General features: G+C 38.7%; 1 protein-coding gene across 4 annotated transcripts in view; it reads left to right on the forward strand.

The window, feature by feature from the left end:
* The first annotated feature begins 33 nt into the window (after positions 1-33).
* LOC129118949 (damage-control phosphatase ARMT1) overlaps positions 34-21,001 on the forward strand; it is a 46,582-nt gene continuing 25,614 nt past the window's right edge. The window contains exons 1-6 of one of the 4 annotated variants that reach the window (XM_077175381.1): positions 34-137; positions 1,569-1,674; positions 2,204-2,445; positions 3,897-4,062; positions 5,080-5,802; positions 19,866-19,997. In XM_077175381.1, coding sequence (XP_077031496.1) covers positions 88-137; positions 1,569-1,674; positions 2,204-2,445; positions 3,897-4,062; positions 5,080-5,802; positions 19,866-19,997 — 1,419 coding nt within the window. In that variant the 5' untranslated portion in view covers positions 34-87. Of the gene's footprint in view, positions 138-1,568; positions 1,675-2,159; positions 2,446-3,896; positions 4,063-5,079; positions 10,180-13,013; positions 13,080-15,048; positions 15,732-16,470; positions 16,520-19,865; positions 19,998-21,001 lie in introns of those variants that run through there. The other 3 variants (XM_077175380.1, XM_054630591.2, XM_077175379.1) reach the window with 3 other exon arrangements.

Raw genomic sequence — 21,001 nt, forward strand, 5'->3', positions numbered from 1 at the left:
CCAATAACGTCCGGCTGCCGCTCGGGGCCGCTTCCGGGAGGGGGCGGGGGCAGGGCGGTGCGCCGGCTGGAGGGGGGGCGGAGCAAGATGGCGGCGGTACCGGCGCTCCCGGTGTCCCTGTCGGGCAGGTTTAAGGGGTTCGTCATGGCCTGGCGCGCTCGTCACCGGCAGCAAGGCGGGGGGCAGGAGGGAGCTGAGGGGCCGTCCGGCTCCCCGCTGCCGGGGAGCGGAGGTTTTCGGGCGCCGGGTGGGGCCGGGGGGCGGCTCTTGGCCCGGGGAGGCGGGCGGGGACAGCAGCGCCGGCGGTGGCGGGGCCTGTAGGCGGCGCTGTGGGCGCGGAGCTGCCGCTGCCGTCGCAGTCACCGGCCCGGCCCGGCCTTGAGGGGGGGTCGGCGGCGGTGCCGGGCTCCCTGTGCAGCCGCTCGGCTCCGCGGCTCCAACCCGGCGCATAGAAATGTCACAGAAAAAATCGTCCTCCGGGGCGGTGTGCGCTCTCTGTGCCGCTGGCCGCGTTCTGCTTGTTGGCCTCGTACATAAAGAGCGTTTGGAGAAGATGTAAATCAAGTATATAATGGAGACAGCGTTTCTTGTTGATGAGATACGTGATAAAATTCGAGCAGCTATCTGTGCTTTTAGTTTTACATTTCCCAGGTTTTGCATCTGGGTATCTTAGCAGTAGAGGTCGCGTTTTAGCCTAGGATTAAGTGTAATTTTTTGCTGTTATGTCAGGGCCAGTCATATAGCTTTTTCTTCCTTGAAAAGGCTGCTCTTTATAATCTTCTGCAAAAGTAGGCACAAGAACCTGACCAGTTTGAAATCTTTTTCTTTTTGGTGTTTTTTTTTGTTTTGTTTTGGTTTTTTGTTTGTTTTTTTTTGGTTTTTTTTTTTTTTTTTTTTGCTGTCCACTGCTTTAAGGGCACATCAAGTGACTTTTAATACAAATTGTGTTATAATCCCAGCTGGCAGCAAAGCACCACATAGCTCAGCGGGGTGGGGAGAAGTGAATGAGAAGGGTAAAAATGAGGAAACTTGGGCGTTGAGAGCAGTTTAATAATTGAAATGAGAATAAATCGTAATGAAAAGAGCAAAGATGAATAGAACCCAAGAAAACCAAGTAAGGCAAATGAAAGCAATTGCTCACCATGAACTTACTGATGCCTAGGCTCCCTGGTGGGAGTGGCTCCCTGGCCAACTTTTACTCCAGGTTTCCACCACTGAGCATGACACCATATGGTCTGGAATAGCCTCTGGGTCAGTTAGGGTCAGCTGTCCTGGCTGTGTCCCCTCCCAACACCCTGTGCACCCTCAGCCTCCTTGCTGGTGGGGTGGGGTGAGGCAGAAAAGGCCTTGGCTCTGTGCAAACCCTACTCAGCAATAAGGAAAACATCCCTGTGTTGGTAGCACTGTCTCCAGCACAAATCTAAAACACAACCCCCATATCAGCTACTGTGAAGAAAATTAACTCTACCCCAGTCCAAAGTAGTACGAAGAGCTTGCATTTGTTTTTAAAAATTGAAGCAATTTCATCCTTTGCTGCAATAATAAAATACTGATCCTCTCTTTTTTAGATCCTTTGCATATTTTACAATTAAAGACAGACTTCCCCAGATCCTCACAAAAGTTATTGATACTTTGCATCGACATAAAAATGAATTTTTTGAAGAACATGGTGAGGTAAGAGTAAGGTCCCTATTGCTGTGATGTTTATTCCCCTCTAGCCCTTGAAAACTTTACTCTGCCTTGTTTTTACTGGTGAGGCTTGTCTCAATCTTTTTGTCTGATTTAAAAAAAAAATAATTTCTTTCTAGTAGCTATTTTTTATTAGTTCTGTAACACACCTTTCTGTCTAACCTTTTGCGTCTGATCTGTCACTTATGCAACTGCATCACTTACTTGGGTTTTTGTGTTGATGCAGTGTGTGATAGACAGTAACACCTTCTGAACATGACTGTGTTTCAACACTCTCTTCACCTCTAATTAGCAAAAAGTCCAATCTGAAAAGAAGTTCCATATGGAATTCATTTTAGGATCTTGGATCTGAAATGAGCTTTATTCACCAAAATATATTTCGTTGAATCAAGCTGTGATTTGTCAGGGACTCTCATATGGCAATTAAAACTTTGCACATTCCATGAACAGTTGATCTGTGTCTTTTACAGGAATAAAGGTACAGAATAGGAACTTTTGTTCTCCACTTTTTCAGAAGGGTGTTGAAGCAGAGAAGAGAGCTATATCTTTCCTCTCCAAACTGCGGAATGAGCTGCAAACAGACAAGCCAGTGACCCCTTTGGAAGATGAGTTGCCCGATGCTGTGCTGTGGAACCAATACCTGGACTACCAAAGAAATTTACCAAATGGAAATGGAGAACCAAGTTGGTTTCAGTCCCCTTGGCTGTACGTAGAGTGTTACATGTATAGAAGAATTCATGCAGCATTAGCACAGAAGTAAGTATTTACTGGCTTGGTATATTACTTCACAAAACATTGCTCTTTCCCGTTTTTATTTTGGGAAAAAGACAGCTGAGGAGTAAGATAAAGGAAGATCTTAAGCTTTTGCCATACCGCCTTTTCCCCAGCTTACACATCAGATTTAAAATTAATACCTTTACTTATTATATTTAGCAGAATTTGAACCTTGCTTGATGCTTCAGTTTTGGTAGTTGGTCTACATGAAAACTCTTGAGCTTGACTGTACAGTTTGATTTTGCAGACTAATGTAAATTGAGATATGAAAACCATGTAGCATTTCTACATGGTTTGTTGGTCTAGAATTTTCTCTTCAGCATTAAACACAGAATATGAGAGCCACAAATCTGTTGGGTATTCTAACTTGTGTTGCTGCTTGCAATCTGAAGTTACCATTTGAGAATTGTTTATTATAGCAGTAGACCCATCTTAAGCAGCCCCTGTTGTTCATTCTACACCAGCTTCTTAGTTACAGCAGTGCTTGCAGCCCATGTGTTGCATCGAACTTTGGGAGCTGATACTGGTTAAAAATAACTGGGCAGGAAAAACTTGTCGTGCTGGTACCATGGAGATGTGCCAGTACAACGTCATGGGGTAGGAATGAACAGTTTAAGATCCCATTGCTGCCAAAAAAATTTGAAAGCTCCCCGAGTACCGGATTTACCCTTAGTGTTGTGGAGATGCAAACACAATAATGGGACTCAGTTTCCACTGGTATGTTGTGTAATCTGAACTCTTGAACCAAGAGCTTCAAATATGAGGCTGATCCGCTGAATTGCACTTAAAAAGCTGAGCAGACACTTTTCATTTTTAACTTTTAACTTTCTTGATCTCCATTGTTTAGTTGCTCTTAAGCATATGCTTGGATGGAAGTTCAGTCATTTGTTGAAAGGTCATATTGCAAATACGTCTCATAATAGGTTGGCCTATAATTTTTATATATTACAACATTGTCATTTGTCATGGTAATTTTCCAGAATCCCAGTTAAGACTTTCATAGGAATAACTTCCTAACTGGATGAGAATTTGGTATGGGAAGTACACTCCAGCACACAGTAACACATTTAAAATCAGGCCAGCTTTTCTTGACTTTAGCTCACTTCTATGTTACAGTTTTAAATCTCTTGTCTGAAGATTGGAGTTCAAAATGCTCACTGTCTGTGCAGTTCCCAGAGTATTTGTGATTGAATACTTGTTCACCTTCAGAATATATTGCTATATAAAGATGCCTTGCATAGCGTCTGTTTTACCAAAATGCAATATTAGGCTGTTATGGAGATATGTGAAAATCCAGTATGACAAATTAGAAGTGGAAAATCTAATTAAGGCCTGTAGTACAGTCTAAAGAGGCTGACCTTTGAGCTTCCTTTGCATGTGCTGTAATGAAGAATGTGGGAAGTATGTCAACATATTTGTTCTTCTCTTTTTAGCCCACCTATTGACAACTTTGACGTATTTAAGGAAGGAAAGGCTCAAAATTTCTTTGAATCCCAAGAAGCTATTATTGCCTTATGCACTTACTTTCAGGAACTTCTTAAGAACATCAAGGATCTAGATGAAAAGCAACTTCAGGAGGAACTTTTTAAGCTATTGCAGGTAAACTGATAGTGCTTACCACAAGAATTGAAAATATCTCTCCTATGACACAAACAAGAATTTGAGGTTATAAAGAATTTGAACTTCATATGAGAATTAAAATATAGATCTTTTGTTTGTAAAAATGTGATGAAGTCCTGATAGCCCTACTTTTGCTACTATTATACCCTACTACTATTGCTGCTATTCTGAAAATATTTATATTTTGGGTACTTGTTTTAAATTCAATGCTTTTTAATTCACTGCTGGTCTTCATTGTGTATATGAAAACCCAGCAATTCTTCCTTCAAAACCAGTACCTCTTAAACATTTTAAGTCAAATTCCAGATGACCTTTTTGATATTTACCTATTATTTCTTAAAACAGTTAATTTTAGTTGTCAATTTAAATGTTTTTTGACTTCTTTGGAGGAAAAATTAGAAGTCAGTCTGGGTCAGAAGTCGTTTAAAAGCTTTTTTACAGCATTATTCTTGGAATACAGTGCCTTTGGGTAGAAACCCTAAAGTATGGTAGGATTACATATAAGTCCAGTAGCTGGCAACAGTGTACTCCAAGTATTTGATGGATCTTCACAAAGGGCCCATTAATGAGTGCTTAAAATACATATATCTAAAATAATTATTTGGCTGCATGCAATAAAAAATAAATCTGCTTTTTTTTATTCCTTTTCCTGTGTTACCGCTGATATTTTTTGGAATTGCAGTATGGAGAATATTTCTGTTTTGAGCTGTGTGATCAATGTGTTTACGTTGATCTAAATCTTCCATCTTTGTCACTTTTGATGCTTGTATAAATACAGACCTTTGTTTGGTTTCTTCCACAAAATCTTGTCTATGTTGATATACCTGTACAAGAAGTTGAGTTTTATTAAAGCTTGGAAGAATATTTGGAGTTAGAGCCTTTATTACCTAAAACAAAAACAAGGAAACAAAATCTTCAGTGTATGTGAAGTTGAGAATGTAACTACAGTGAGACTTAGTAATTTTTTCTTTTTCTTATTTTTCTTTTTCCTTCTAGGTGTCATTGTGGGGCAATAAGTGTGACCTTTCTTTTTCAGCTGGTGAAGACAGCTCTCAGAAATCTAGTCCTTTGCAATCCCTGGAAAACATGGTACCTTACATCTTAGTGAATGATATGGAAAAAGTTTGGTCACTACTTGTAAATGCCAAAAAAAATAGAACAGAAAGAAGTAATGTTAGAGTTGACATAATCCTGGATAATGCTGGATTTGAACTTGTAAGTGATCTTGTGTTGGCTGATTTCTTGTTGTCGTCAAAGCTAGCTGATGAAGTCTATTTTCATGGAAAAAGTATTCCATGGTATGTATCAGATACCACAAAACATGATTTTAACTGGACTATTAAACAACTGGGGTCAGCTAATCATATGTGGATGTCTAGATGTGGGGTAAACTGGGAGGGCAATTTGAAAAAGGGAGTTTGGGTTTTCTGTGACCACATGTTTTGGACTTTACCACATGATTTTTCCAATATGAGTGAAGTTGCTCCTGACTTGTATGCTGAGCTACAGAAGTCAAACTTGCTTCTCTTCAAAGGTGATCTAAACTATAGAAAATTGACAGGAGATAGAAAATGGGAATACAGTGTCCCGTTTCATCAAGCCTTGAATAAGTTTCATCCTGCGCCTCTCTGTAGTTTGAGAACATTGAAATGTGACACTCAGGTTGGCCTGAAACCTGGACAAGGTGAGCAAATTCAGGCTTCTGAACCTGAGTGGATGGTAAGTGGAAAATATGGGGTAATTCAGTTTGATGCTGGTCTCTAGTTAAATGATTTGTAATATTCTGAAAGAGACATTAAGTCCGACTTCAACTATTTTCTCTGTTCCATGCTTTGCTTCGGTAAAGATTCTCTTTTGTTTGCACTTTTTCATCCCAAGTGATTTGTTGGTTTTGTCCTGTGGAAGACTTTAATGTTGTGCACATATTTATAAACGGTCTTTGTATACATAATTCAATCTGCATTTCAATACATTTTGTTTTCCTATTGTCCAAAGTCAGCAGATCTTTAAGATGAATATTTAGTTGTCCATAATATTTTTTCTTCATCAGTGAGTATGAGTTTAATGAGTGAAAGCTTTACAAGTGAAAAATTTGCTTCAGAAACAATTTCCCCAGTGCCACATTAGCATGAATTTACTTATTTTGGAATAATTTGTGCTCCATGTAATTTCATGCATTGCATGAAAGCTAGAATTTTAGAGAATTCAGAAGTTAATTACAGACAGATTCTTTTGATGTTTTGAGGATAGTTTGCGTTACATTAAGGAATAAGTTACTGGGTAGCAGCTTGTAAACATTCATGTAGAATTGAAAATTGAATTTCAGTCTTAAAGCACAAGTGAATGTTGCTAGCCAGTTTGCCTGTGGGAGAGTTGTCCCATCTGGTAGGAAGATTAGTGGGAGAAAGGACAATCTCATTTTAAGAATATTGAAGATACTGTTTATTTACAAAGCTCTACCAAAAAGGAAGCACAGAGAAAAGCCTCTCCAAACAAAAAAAATAATAATGAAACCCAAGCAGTTGCATTAACTGGACTTTAGATTTAATGCAGACTTGATCTGCAGGTGGCCTGTCAGCAGTATGAGGTTCAAGCCCTGCTGCTTCCTTCTGTTGTGGTAATTCTCTTTGTTTTCCAAATGTATTTGTTTGGGGGTTTTTGTTTGGCTGGTTGTTTTTTAAGAAGGATGCCTTAATTTTTAGGGAGGATACACAACCCCATTTGCACAGGAGTACAGGGTAGAGAAGCATATGCCATACAGGTTCCTGTTAACTGGAGTTGTTAGGTGCTCATTTCTACTCTTCTACTCTGGTCTCAAAAGCTGCTGCTTGTTATGTTCATAGAACAAAGATCTATACAGTGGATAAATATGTTTCAAATGCTGATGACTTTGATCATTTGTGTTTATTTTCTTCCTAAATATGAAAGAGTATTTTAAGGTTCCAAGGTCAAGTATTCAAAAACAAAGATGCAAGGAATTTCATGAGGCAGTTGTAGGGAGGGTTATAATTTTGAGGCCTGGGTTTACTGGTCTTATCTCCTTTGTGTCTTTGGCTTAGTACTCCTACAGTACTCCTCCAGGGTGAATTAATCCTCATCCTTAGGCACCTGATTGAACTGCAGAAATGAAAAATCTAGTCAAGAAGGCTGAAGGTCAGACTGCTGAAGGTTTCTGACTGGAGAGAGCTCAACAGCACTCCAGCTTTAGTGCTTTGATCAAATATGTAAACGACAGGATGAGTCTGTGCACTGGAGCCTCAGTGTCTCATCTTTGAAAATGCTGTTAGCTTGTTTGAAATGCATTTTGAAGCAACAACTTTGGGTCAAGAACAGAGAGATGGAAGTTGTGGAATATGTGGAGTGAGAACATCATACCTTGCTCAGAGAGCAACTGGGGACGGAATATGCTTTGCCTGTGCTCAGATTGTTTGTAAAGTGCTGACTTAATTTGCTGGAGAGGTGTAAGGGAATATAATGAACAAGAAGAGAAAGTCACTGTTGAGGCCACCCTTGACAAATAGATTTGCCTCTTACACAATCCTTACACATGCTGAGAAACTTGATATAGTTTTTTACTGGTTGTTACTGTGTCCCTGTGCCCAGGTTGCTTTCATGCTGTTACTTCTGGGAACTCACAATGCAGATTGGGGTAAATTAATAATATGAATTAATAACAAATACAGTCCTACAAAATCCAAAATCAATTAGGAGATGCAGTCGTGTTTGCTCAGTATTACCGAGTCATGAAAATTACTACAAGACATGTAATTCCTAGCTTAGCATATGAAAGCTAATGTATGACATGATGTCATACTGAAAAAAAGTCTTTCATTCTCCTGTTGATTAAAAGTGCACTTTACATCTTTTGCCCCTCTCAAAGAGAAGTTTATGTGGTAATACAGTGTGACTATGTGGCTGTGTAAGGAATGTACAGCCATAACTTCCAAATGCTTGACTTCTATAGCTGTAATTGCAAAGTGCTATCTCTAGGCAGAACTAAATATGCAGCATACTTTTATGTTTGTTGGTTAGCTATATTTTTGTAAAAGTTTGATTGATTGTATGAAAAAAAGAAAAAATAACATCAGTATTGCTGAAATGCAATGTTACAGTCTCCCATGACACAACAAAGTTGTGAAGACATATTCCAGTGAGGCACAGTGCTTTTCTGATGGGTTTGCTACAGTTTACTTAAAAATAGGAAACTCTTTGTAGTTATTCAGTGTTAATTACCTTTTGTAATACAGCTTCATGAAATGCCAACGTGAACCTATTGGATTTAGGTGGAATTTAAAAACATAACCTGAAGCATGTGTTAGAAAACTAGCATGTGCTGTAATATAACTTTTTTTTTTACTTGAAAGTTCCTTCTATACATCTGTGTTACAACTGATTGCCCAAAATGCTTCTACAGCATAACTCAGGAGCTACTGATTTGTACATTCAAATTTTTGAGATTTTCATTTCATATGCCATTTGAATATTTATGGCAAAAGCCAAAGGCATTTTCAGTAATTCTGAGGACCACAACAAAAAAATGTTTTTTACTTTTTATTTTTGTCTTTTAACTTTTGAGCAACTGTATTTGTAAGTCAGTTTTTGATGATGACTTTCATTGTTGAGGAAATAGGAGGAAGATAATGCCACAGGCACAGTGAAAAGCAGTACACACATCTGTCTGAATACTTGGTAAGTTATCCTGTAAGACATCTACAATAATTTCTTATGTATATAAGGTTTCTTAAAATAAATTGCTTGATGTGGAAAATAAGTTGATTGTATGAGTAGAAGACTGTAAGAATATTGAAATAAATTATATAATTTTGTGCAAGTCAGACATTGTTATACTATTTCAGTGGCTGGGGAAACCAATTTAAAGTAATTCAGGTCTTAGTTCCTGAATTTTTTTCTTAGGAAATGGATCTTATGCATAAACCTCTAAAGTGTATTTATTCAATGAGGTTTTGAAAGATACAGATGCAAGAGATAGGTATCATAAAACATACTTCTGTAACAAGACAGGACAATAATAAGGAATTTTCTAATTTTTATGCTACTTGTACTCCTGTTAAAATTTCAAAACCTTAAAAATGATTGCGTATCTCTTCAATGTATCTGGTACTTACTTACTAAGGTTGGTGCAGCAAATGATGTCATTTCCAAAGCCACTTCTAGAACTGATAGATGCTTCATGTATTCCAGTAAAAATGGAAATATTTTGGTTTTACTCGTACTGTAACTAAAATATTTCCAAAACACTTTGGTTTACACACTTTGTTGATTTCCCATAAACCCTAACTGTTGTTGTTGAAACAGTTTCTTTAAAGTTGTGTTATTTGCATTCATGGTTACAGCTTGTTCTATGTGAACATTTATCTCCTGTGCTGTCAAACAGCATAGGAAAAAAGTTTACTCTGTTGCATGAAAATTACTCTATGAAATGGTTTTAATCTAAAAAGAAACCCTTAATTGTGTCTAAAATAAAAATTCCAAAATGGAATCTTGTACAGAACTATTGGGTTTTTTTCACTAAAGTTTGTTTGCTTACCAGCTTTCTGTTTACCCAAAATTACAGAACAAAAGCTTATAATTATTTTTATTTAAAGCAAAATGTAAGTTGAAATTCACCTAACACTTATCTAAGGATTTTAAAATAAAACTGAGAATGTGCTGGTTAAAGTGGTCCTTTTCTTTCTTTTTCATGTGCTAGTGGCAGAACACATGTGAGGGAAAACATCCTATAACATGGACTGTTTATGTTTTCTTGTTTGCTTCTGTTTTGGTTTTTTTTTTCCTAAAAAAGGTTTTGAAAACTTCTGTACATTTCTATTCTTGCTGATATACTTCTGTTTCTAACAGCCTGAAAATAAAAAGTCCGTTTACATGTGTTTTTACTTGAATTATGAGTTAGTTTATGGATTAATCCACATTCTGCCTCAGCTTTGCAGTTGTGAATTCTTCAGACATGTTGTGAGAAGGATTTTTATTTACAGTGCTTTTGTGAGGTTTAGCTCATCTGACCTTGTTTTCAGTGTGAAAGAAATATAAAATGTCCTCTTACAATAACTTAGAGTGAATAAACATATTCAGTACTTGTGTGCTGCTTCTGTTGTATCACTTTTCAGTAGAGTGACATCATAATAATCTTTCAAACTCCCTGTGAAGAAAAATTTTCATCCTTGTAGAAGTTTATTTTTCCTGGGATTCTGCTTACTTCTTCCAAGTCTAATGAAGTAACAGATTAAAAGCTGAGGTAAGATACATCAAGATATGGGCTTTTTAATTTGCTTTCGTAATGTTAACTAATTGATTGATTGGTCTCACACTACCATGGTAAGGCTGATGCCTTCCAAGTGACTCTTATGAAGGGACTGATTGATGATGCATTTCATGCAGTTGCATTCAGAATAGGTTTCATCTCTTATCTCCCACTTCCCAAAAAAATATCATTAATTGTCATAGGTGAGGAAGTGCACTGAGTTCTGGTCCTAGATGATTTATATAACATATAATTGTTAATTTTAGTCTAGGACCTATGTAAAAGGCAGAACCATTAGGAAAAAGGGTTTGGGTCCAGGAGCGCTCCCTCAAGGAGCACTCAAGGTGTGTGTGCCCCTGGGCTAAGGTTAGGGAATTAGGAGACAGGTAAATTCCTCCAGACTGAGAAGGGCCTACAACTTGCAGTGAAGGGCCATTTTTCCATGGTTGGTTGTAGTCTTGTTTTCAGGTAATCCTGAGTTAGAGCTACACTTGAGTGCTTTTGTCATGTATTGGATATGCAACTTTGACTTGCCTCCATGATGTTAGATTGGGCCTTGGAAGTTTTGCTGCTGCTTTGCTGGATTGTGATGGAAGCATTAGCAGGAACTACCTTGCTTGGGGCAAATCAGGGAGTTTTCATACATATGTGGAAACCTAAGATCCACATACAGTGGATTTGCAAAGTAGCTGCATGGGTTGAGTTTAGACTTTTCAAGGACTCTGTGTCTGGTTTAAGTTCCTCAAACTGAAAACAACCTAATACATCAGCACCAGCAGCTTTCCCTTACACAGATTCCCACTTCTTTCCCAAGCCTGATTAGTTCCCCCATATGTGCATTGCACTTTCACCACTCCCTTTGTCCAGGGGGGAAGTCCAGGGTTGTAAAACCAGGTTATTTCCTTCAGAAGATTGTGGATCCCAGGGACATCATCCTGTGACTTTTGGTTTTGAAATTATTTTTACACATCCATTCTCATATAGACACAGAATATCGGCTGGTACAGTTTTTAATATACTGGATGCTGGAATTGGGGTTTCATAACACCCATCAATTTTTGCATCTTTTCTCAACACTGAGCATTTTCATGGAAGGGAAAGTTTGTAGCAATTTTAAAATTACTTTTTCTTTCAAAAGTTGGTGTAGCTTTATTAGGTCCTTAGATTCAGGAGATTTGCTCAGAAAGGCTGAGAACATCCTTTCCACATATTTTATGAAACACAACATGAAGAATTTGATTAATGAAAATGACTCCTTGAAATTATTTAGAAGTAAAAATCCCAAATTAACCCTTCCCAAATTATTTCCTGTCCCTGTTAAGGAAAAAGAAACATGAAATTCTTTTGAGAACTCAACTTTTAAATCCTAGCAAACAAGAGTAAAGCATTTTAAAGTGTGAGGATTTTGTAATAAGGTATTTTTTCCTCAGTCAAATGGCTTGAAGAGTGGGTGTTGCACCTGCTCTTTTTCAGTGTTACATGATGTTTTTACTTCATCCTTTTTTTTGGTCTCTTTTCTTGTTACTCTTGTTCATCAGAATAAAGTGTGTTTTCTAAAGGGCAAATAACTTCAGAGATGTGTGGTACAGAGCTGTATAAGCACTCCCTCCCCATCACCAAGGGTGTAGAAGCAGCTAAAGTGTAACTCCCGAACCAGCTGTGGCACTGCAGGACTAGAGATGGGGAAGTGTGCTTGAGCAGACGCTCAGGAGAGTTCGGACAAAGTTTCACAAGCATTTACTCCTGCATCTGCACGCCACTCCAGTAGTAGGACAGATTAGGCTGTAGTCGAATGCTGGACAAATCCAAGGTGATATTTTTGTTCAAATTTGCAGTGGATAGTAAAACGTGCCAGAATTTCCTCTGGGTGTACGTAAGACTGCCCAGTACAAATCTAACCCATCAAAAATAATAGATTGGGATTGCAGAATGAGGTTACCCTGAAGCAGCATGATCCACACTGGCAAAACCCCCCCCTCTGCTTGGGGGTTTCTGTGTCCTCGGCAGCAGCAGTGAAATGGTAGCAGGCACACAGGGACAAGGACAGGAAAAATTAGTACTATCCCTAGTTTCTTTATTTTCTTCTCTGGAAAACACGATTAGGTCAGCATTCCTGAAAAAGGTAAAGTACTTTTTGACTTTTGAGTACAGAAATGGTGCACAATGGCACTGTCCCCAGAGGCTGATTGAAGCTCACAGGGTCTTCAGAGAAAATGACGTGCAGCTCCCGTGCACCCAGAGGTCTAACTTTCTTCTACTGCAACCTTCAGTTCCTCTCTTCCCATTTTTATCCACTTTGTTTGGATGAAAGGTGAGAAGGAAGAGGAGGAGGTGCTCTTTCAGCTGGAGGCAGTTCAGCAGCCGTCAAGGAAGGCTGCTTTTGCGGGGGTGCTGCCTTGGCCGCTTCTGGGGGGAGAAGGAAACCCTGGCTGGGTAAAGGTGCCATCTGCTCTGCTCGCCTCTTCTGACTTTTTATTTTTGAGAGAAAACGTGAGCAAATATTCTCAGCTAAATGTTTATTTGAAGTGAAAACAAACAAACAAACAAAAACAACAAACCCCGGCGTTTCTGTGAGCTTCCCCTTGTGAAGACTGCTCGTTTTCAGCCACCGAGCCCTGTTCCTCTTTCCCTAAGCAGGGCCGCCCTCGGTCCTTCCCCCGGGCCGCGTTGCCAGGGGCGCGGCTGTGGCCGGGAGCGGCTCCGGGCCTGGCAGGGGCAGCGGCGCGGCGGAACCGCGGTAACCGGGGACGGGGCGAGGCAGAAAGGGCCGAGAGGGTTGTTGGTCTAAATAGGGCTTGGGGTTGTTTTGGCAGTTCCTCTATTAGGGAATAAAGCCCCCATTTTGGAAATGTGACCCCCTTCCTACCCCCCTTTTTGTCGGTGTTGCTGTAGAGGCTGACACGGGCTGGCTGTAACCACCCTTTGCAAGTCATCTTTGCAACATTCAATTTGATTCTCGCCTTTAGACACCATCGCCCCGAAACCCCTTCCCCCACCCCCCCAAAAAAAACCCCAAACAAACAAACCAAACCCCAAAACAAACAAAAAGCCCCAACCCCAAAGCAGAGCTCCTGCAGGTGCAGAGCTGTACCCGGTGGTCCGTGCTGGTGCGATGGAAGCCCCATGAACTCCAGCTGATCATTATAGCTTATCTTTGCAGGTTCAAGGCCAGAAAGATTTTTCTTACTAAGTGCTGCAGAAGGGAGTAGCTTTCACAGAGCAGGAATTTATAGTTATCTTAAGAATTTCTTCTTTGCATTTCTTCCTCCTTTGAAAGGGGTTTTCTGGCTTTGATGTGAATTTAAGGGAGACACTAGAGTATATTGCTTGGAGGGATCAAACCCTTGTACTAAAGATATAATAGGAACCTTGTAACAGTTTTGTGTTCCAAAGGATAAACAATTTATTTGTGTGAGCATCATTTAGTTGTGAGTTCATTTAGTTGAACATCAATTTTGTAATGAAGCTGTATTGTTCTGAGACAAAAAAATACAGAATTTTGGTAGTTTGTGGTGGCAAAACCAACCACCATTATATTAAATACAACTGTTATGACTCAATTACAAACTTTTTGCTAGCACTGCTTAGCGACAGAGTTGACAGTAACCTGCTCCACGTTTTAACCAACCAGAAGTCAAATAGTTTGTGTGTTGATTTTGGGACTCAAAACACGCTAGAAATTACATGTTTATAAAATGTAAGCTACAACTGCTAAATCAAGCTACAGCACTAATCAGTTTTTAGTTGTGTATATGCCAATATACTTAAGTATTTCTAAAATATTTTCATTTTGTTGACTGCAGTAAAGTATAGTAGGCGTTATAGGAAAATTGCAGCTGTTGGCAGTGCATGATGGTCTGTTTTTTATATCTACCATTTAAGTAGTTCTATTACAGAAGTTATTTAACTCTATTTAGCATTGATAAAGTAAAAACAGTAGAACAATTTGTTTGCACAAATCCCTGCATAAGCACTTAATCTTGTCTTAGCAATTACCTTTTTTATTGTTTAGGGAATAAACACAGCAGCTCCTTGTTAATCATTTTGGAAAAGCTGTGAGAGAAAGTGTCAGGGGAGTTCCAAATTCCTTAATTTGTTCATACAGACAAAGGATGAAGTCAACCAGAAAGCATGTTAAGTAATGTTTATAGTAGGTGATGTATCTCTCTAATTGCCTTCAGATGACTGTTGTCTTTCATCACATTAAATACATTTATTATATTTAGATGCAAAGTCACCTCATCCTAAGAGAAAAACACAAGATGGAAATGCTTTAACTGCTTCTTGTAGTAGTAGCAGTAGGTAAGACTAAAATTTTGCTTGTAATGGAGCTCTCATTTGGGCCCATTAATCAAGCTCAAAATTGGCCTCTTTGAGGCCAATGAACAGCAGGAGTGATTTTTATCTTTCCAGTAATACTTTTCAATGATTACTGCAAGGGGAGGAGGGTAGAGCTGAGCAGTACCCTTCTGAAAGGAATTTAGAAAATCTCTTTGGTAATTTATTTGAGCTGCTGAAAACACTTAAGTTAGTTTTACATGTTTCTGGAAGATTACATTAACACTAATGCAGAAAAACTCCATTGGTATATAACAATAAGAAAAAAAATGCTGCAAAGAGTGAGTTGGCCTAGTTACAAGAAGGAATCAACAAGAGGAAATAGGACTTTACTGAGTGGGTAGTAATCAAAAGTATTTGGGTGTTTCTTGCTTTATAATGTTCAAGCAAGACAGATCTGAAATAGTTATGAAATATTACTTGCAAATTTTGATTTCTGTTAATATATAATTTTGAGATCCCTGATAGGCAAATTGGGCAAAGTATTATCTATAAAGAAGCCCCAGAATATACATACAAGACAGTTAACTTGTGAACCCATTTTTTCCCACCCCCTGAAGTCACTCCAGTCAGGGAGTTGGCCTATTCCAGCTAACCAGTGACAGGACAAGAGGACACAGTCTTTAGCTGTGCCAGGGGAGATTTTAGGTTGGGCATTGAAAGGAATTCCTTTACAGAAAGGACGGTTAGACATTGGAATGGACTGCCCAGGGAGGCGGTGGAGTCACCATCCCTGGACACGTTTAAGGAAAGACTGGACATGACACCCAGTGCCGTGATCTGTTTGACATGGCGGTGTTTGGTCACAGGTCGGGCTTGATGTTCTCAAAAGTCCTTTCCAGCCTCATCAGTTATGTATGATTCATTTTAGTCTGTTTTTATAGATGTAAGCAAAATCTGAGTCACTGTGGAATAGTGTCTGAACCTTCTCATACTCATTGCTGTTTGTAGCTTTGTGCTTTTCTGAGATGATGTGCATGCTGGCTGGCTGATACCAAGAAAAATCTGCAGCAGCCAAGTGTGAAAATTTTTCAACTACCCATTCTTCCAGGTATTTCATGCTGGATGTCATCTTTCTGGTTGCAACAAATAATAATAATAATCTGCTGCTACATTTTATTTTCAGAAGTTAGAACAATTTTATGCACGTATACACTCATGAATATTCATTGTCTTGAGAAAAAACATTGCAGATTTGGGATATCTGATTTTGTTTGATTTCAGAATATGAAAAGTTATGACACTGGGATTTATAAAAATCATTGAATAGCTCACTGAGTCCAACCACTGTACCAATTCCTATACAAATATGTAGGTAAAAAGGGCCCACTGATTACCTTAACATCTGAGGGGGAAAAAAGATGTATTTCAGTTAAGATAGATCCTGTGTTATCACTCAGATCCTTTTAAAATGTATCAGTATAGAAGAGGTGCAGGACAAAAGGAGAGGTGATATAAAAACTTGGAGCACCTGGAAAGCAGTGGCAAAGGAAGCAATCACTGCATGAAGGCTGCCTGTGTAGCTGAACTGGTGAATGTACCCGGGACAAACCAACGTGAATGTGCCTCTTTTGGTTAGATGTGTGTTTGAATACTGTGGAGACAATCAGAGCTCATAGGCTACTAGAGAAACTTTCCCAAGGTGTTCTGCTTGCATGCCCAATTTTGCTGATGGTAACCTATGATACAGTTTAGTAAAGCAGATCAGTGAAAAAAGAATGTCATATGCCATTGTATTACAATCATTATTTTTCAACCTTTTTTCCCTCCTCCCCATATTTGTTCTGTAGAAACAAAGGAAGAATGAAGTCAACAAAGGTTCGTGAGTCATCATTTTTGGTATGTCAACCCTTATGTGTTTTGGTGCTTTGGGAATGGGAAGAAGAAATCCCTGCCCTGAGCACAGTCTATGACAGGGCATTGACAATTCACTCAGGGTGGTGATGGGTGTTTAAATGCCTACTGGGGGCTTTCAGTTTCAAAAAAGGTTTTTAAAAATTATATGTTTTGGGAGAGGGCTCTGGGCTGTGTGCAGGCAATGGCAGTGGTGGTGGCGTTTGGCAGCATTGAAATGGGAAATACAACAGGAAATAAAGGAGAAGCTGCCAAAAGCAGAATGGGAGTGAGTGACTTTAACAGTTGGCTGATTTCAAAGTACATGGATAAGTATAAAACTACTGAACAGTGCTGTAGTTTTGTTGTTTCTGAATCAAATGAAGTTTTCCAACTAAAGGCTGGGAGATAAAAGCAGTTATTTGGTAAAAAATGTCAAAACAAAATGGTCAACAATAATAAAAATCACCATATATTGTTGATCTTCTAAAGAACACCTATTACTAATAAATCTGAAGGTCTGAGAGATATTGCTCTTAAGTATTGTAAATATGGGCTTAGCTTTTGTTTAGCATATGAAGTTAGATGAAAGCTTTATTTTCTTGCAGATAAGTGGAAAGAGATCAAAAAAATTAATGTGAGTGGGAGAAACACCCAAAACCTAGGTTATTTAGAGCTGATTAAGTGTTAATATATTAAGACTCCTTCTGTCTACTCTCTCTAATTCTTTTAACACTTCATTAATTCTATTTTCCTAACAAAAATCAGTATAGATTACATAATACTCATGAAACATCAAAAATCTGATTTTTTTTCCGCAGATAGAAAAATACCACATCTGCATTACAAATTCTACCCCTATAGTAAAGTCATGCGAATTTAACTGAGTTCTGTGATAGGTCTGATTAAAGATCAGATTTGTGATTGGCTGATGGCAACCCACAGAAACATAGAAAACTATTAATTTTAGAGCATGCATGTTTCCTGCTAAAAGTATGATGATAATATCAACTTTCCTAGGGTGGTGCTACCATGATTAGTTTTACATTTACCAAGGCACTGGAGGATGCAGAGATCTGCCTCTGCAAATCTCGCTAAAACTATAGATGAGGCAAACAGTAATCCTGTTGACCTTGGCACCTGGCTTCTTTTAAACTTCTTTTAAATCCTTCTGGATGTGTAGCTGCATTTTAAAGTGTTCATAATTTAAAAATCTAATTTGTATGAAATGCATAGATTTTGGAAGTTTCAGCTCTAAAACTGTTACATTGATTATTGCTGCTGAACCAGGGCTTCTTTTCTTCAGCTATGCTCTGAAATGTATTTATTTCACCACTTTTGAGATGTACGCCTTCTTTCTGTAAAGTCGTAAGTTGTGTTTCTTTTGGGAAGAAAAGGAAAAACCAGCATTCCTGCAGTACTATAAATGTAATAACATACATAACCATCATACCCAGTGTTACTGTTTGCAATCTCCATCCATGTTTTTGCAGCCCTGGTGTATTACAGAACAAGAAAAATGCCCTCTACATTAAAGAATTTTATGTGGTCGTACATGTGAAATAAGCAGAGTGAAACAAAAGTAAGACAGGAGCAGCAAGGAGATGGCACATGCTTTCCCTCACTCCCTCAGAACCATGATAAAGTGTTGAGAAAATTAGCAGCCCCTTTATCTCCAAGATAATGTGCTGTGTTCTATGTGGCCGTGAGTTTTCTGCGTGTGTCAGTCTGGCTTGATGAGAGTGGCAGCACCTTTGTGGAAGAGCACAGCTCAGTGTCTTTGAAGGAGATGAATGCAATTAAACTTGATGGGTCTAATCTAATGTCAACTAACACAGGGAGGAAAGATTAAAGAATAGAGCTGGTGATATTATAGCAACTAATCCAAGGTGATTTGTCTTCTGCTGCGGTCTAAGCTAGTAGTTTTTCCTTATTCCTCAGGGATTTCTCCATGTGTTGCATGGTAATTACTTTACTAGATGTTCACATATTTGGAAAGTTCTTCAGGGTGTTTTTTTCCTAGTTGGAATGGGTAGGGGCTGAACTTGTAATTTATCTCACCTTTAAAATTGATGCTGATGTATTAAAACATGAAGAGAAGATGTTTTTGTCTCCATTGCAATACCTTTTTCCAAAAGCAGTCATTATCTGGGGGTGTTTTGCATTTTGTAATTAATACTCAAATGTATCAGGATTGCAGTCTTGGTTTAGTCCTGTGTGAAAGCTGATGGAGAACAAATCTCATGTTCAGTTCTCTGCCATGTGTGCTTCCAGCATAGCCTAAACTTAGTTCTGTTCTGAAGAGGTTACATTTCATCGGTTTTAGTTATTATTGATTGAAAAAAGAAAAAAAGTTCTGTCTAATGAAACTCTACCAAGACTTCAGGTCTGAATTTTCATCTTGAAAGACTTAAGTAACAAAGGCCAAGACATCCAGCACATTCCTTCTCTACTGCAGAAGAGCAGAACATCACAAAAAGGAGAAAGCCTACTATAAAATCTAAAGGGTACAGCTAAAGGGTTGTACAAGTGGTGTGAAGGAGACTGTACTAGAAAGACAGAGGCAGTGCTTGCCATGGAATCAGGACTTGAAAAAGAATGAAAGGTAGTCATTATGGTGGTGGCTGGGAATGAGAAAGCATCAGTCAGGAAGCTGAAGTTGTGTCCAAGTGATGGAGTTCAAAAGGATCTCTAACCTTGAAGGATTAGAAGTGAGAAAGCAAATGGCAAGCCAAAAAGTGACTTGTAGGAGCAGATACAAGTGTCTGAGTAGGCATGGGCTCTTCAGCCTGGTAGAGAGACTGTGGATGTGAGATATGATAGAAATCTGAAAAATCATGAGTGGCACAGAGAGGATGGATAGCCATTGCTTTTTTTTCAACATTTCTTCTGAAAGAAAAATGAGGGGATGTGCGGTGTAACTGAAGTCTAAAAACCAAAGTGATTCTTTGCATAAGAGACCCCTGAGGACTCCCTTTGGATTTAAAGTTAATACAGATTGAAAGAGTAACTTCATAATTTTGTAGAAAAGGGGCCTTTTGAATGTTACTAAATATACAGAAACTGCTGGAAATAGCCAGAGCTGCAAGCAGTAGGAGGTCATGGGAGTGTTGAGGGGGACCATCTTACTTTAGCACTGGTGCTGGTGGCTGAACTTGGAGATGAAGGTGGAGACTCATAGAAAAGCGAGTCTTTAACCTATTTTTCAGTAAGTGTGTGTTACTCTGGGAATAATACTTGGCAACATTTGGAATAATGCCCTGGAACAGCTTAATCAAATGAAAAAGCACTGAAGGAGAAATGTTCCAAAAATGTGATGTCTAAAGGTTTTGTATTCATTCTGTCTTCACAGGAATCTCATGATCACGTTCTTTTGGATATTCCTGTCACTAGAGAGCAGATGAATCATTATCGAGCTGCAGCTGAAACTGCTCAAAGTGAACTTGCAGCACTTTCAGTGAAGTATGACTGTGCCCAGTCAGAGGTACAGCTAAAAATAATTTCAAATCCTTCTCCAAACCTGAGGATATTTTGCAGTTTCCTTATGTGGAGAATAGAAAGCTTGCAGAAACTCCAAAACTTGCTTTTCCTACAGAACTTTTGGATTTTTGTTTTTAGAATGTCTGTGTGAGTTTTACTTTGTTTCCTTCTGTGATCGAGAACTGATTACAGTTTGTATTTGGAAGACTTGAAGCAGTGTAGCTTTTTATCATCATCTAAATGCAATTTGTTTATATTAAAGCTGAAAATTAATTAAATTGTGGTTGTATAAACATTCAGATAGATATCCTCCTCTTCCTGCTGGTGAATTAAGATCTAGCTGCTCATCTTTACTCATGTCTCCTTTTTATTCAAGTTATAGCTCTCCAAATGTGCTCTGCTTTTGTGACCAGTGAAATTGTGTTTGTACTAATGAGGTTGATTGTAGCTAGAGAGGCTGAAGAACACATACACATAATTTTTTATTCTTCCTGCTCTGTAGATGGTGTTTCTAATGAGAGGATTTATTACAGGGTAATTTTTAGAGCTGCCTTATTTCCACAAGTGATTTTTTTTAAACATATAACTGGTTAAAATTGATTTGATTGGAGTCAGCAATGTGGGCAGTGGTCAGTTTTAAAGTGGAGTAAAATGTGCCTTTAGAAGGCATGAAGTGCTTACATTAATTCACATACAGAACTACAGGCATAAGTGGCTGTTGGCTAAGGTTTAATTTGATCAGTTGATCCTGCAGTCACTGCAGGGTTCCCCTACATTTAACATTTATCCAGAACTGGTGCCTTAAATTTAAATTTTAAGAAGCCATACAGAATCTAATGTTCTCATATGAAGAATTTATTACTGGAAATGCTGAATGGCTTTATTGCCAGAACATCTGACTGATTTATAGATTTTTCAAGACAGTGCTTGCAAAAGCATAGTCAAAAAAGCAGCTGTTCATGCTCTGGTTAATAAAGACCTTCATGACCCAGCTGAGGTCAGAGCCTT

Source organism: Agelaius phoeniceus, chromosome 3 (assembly GCF_051311805.1).
Source record: "Agelaius phoeniceus isolate bAgePho1 chromosome 3, bAgePho1.hap1, whole genome shotgun sequence".
Classification (NCBI taxonomy): domain Eukaryota; kingdom Metazoa; phylum Chordata; class Aves; order Passeriformes; family Icteridae; genus Agelaius; species Agelaius phoeniceus.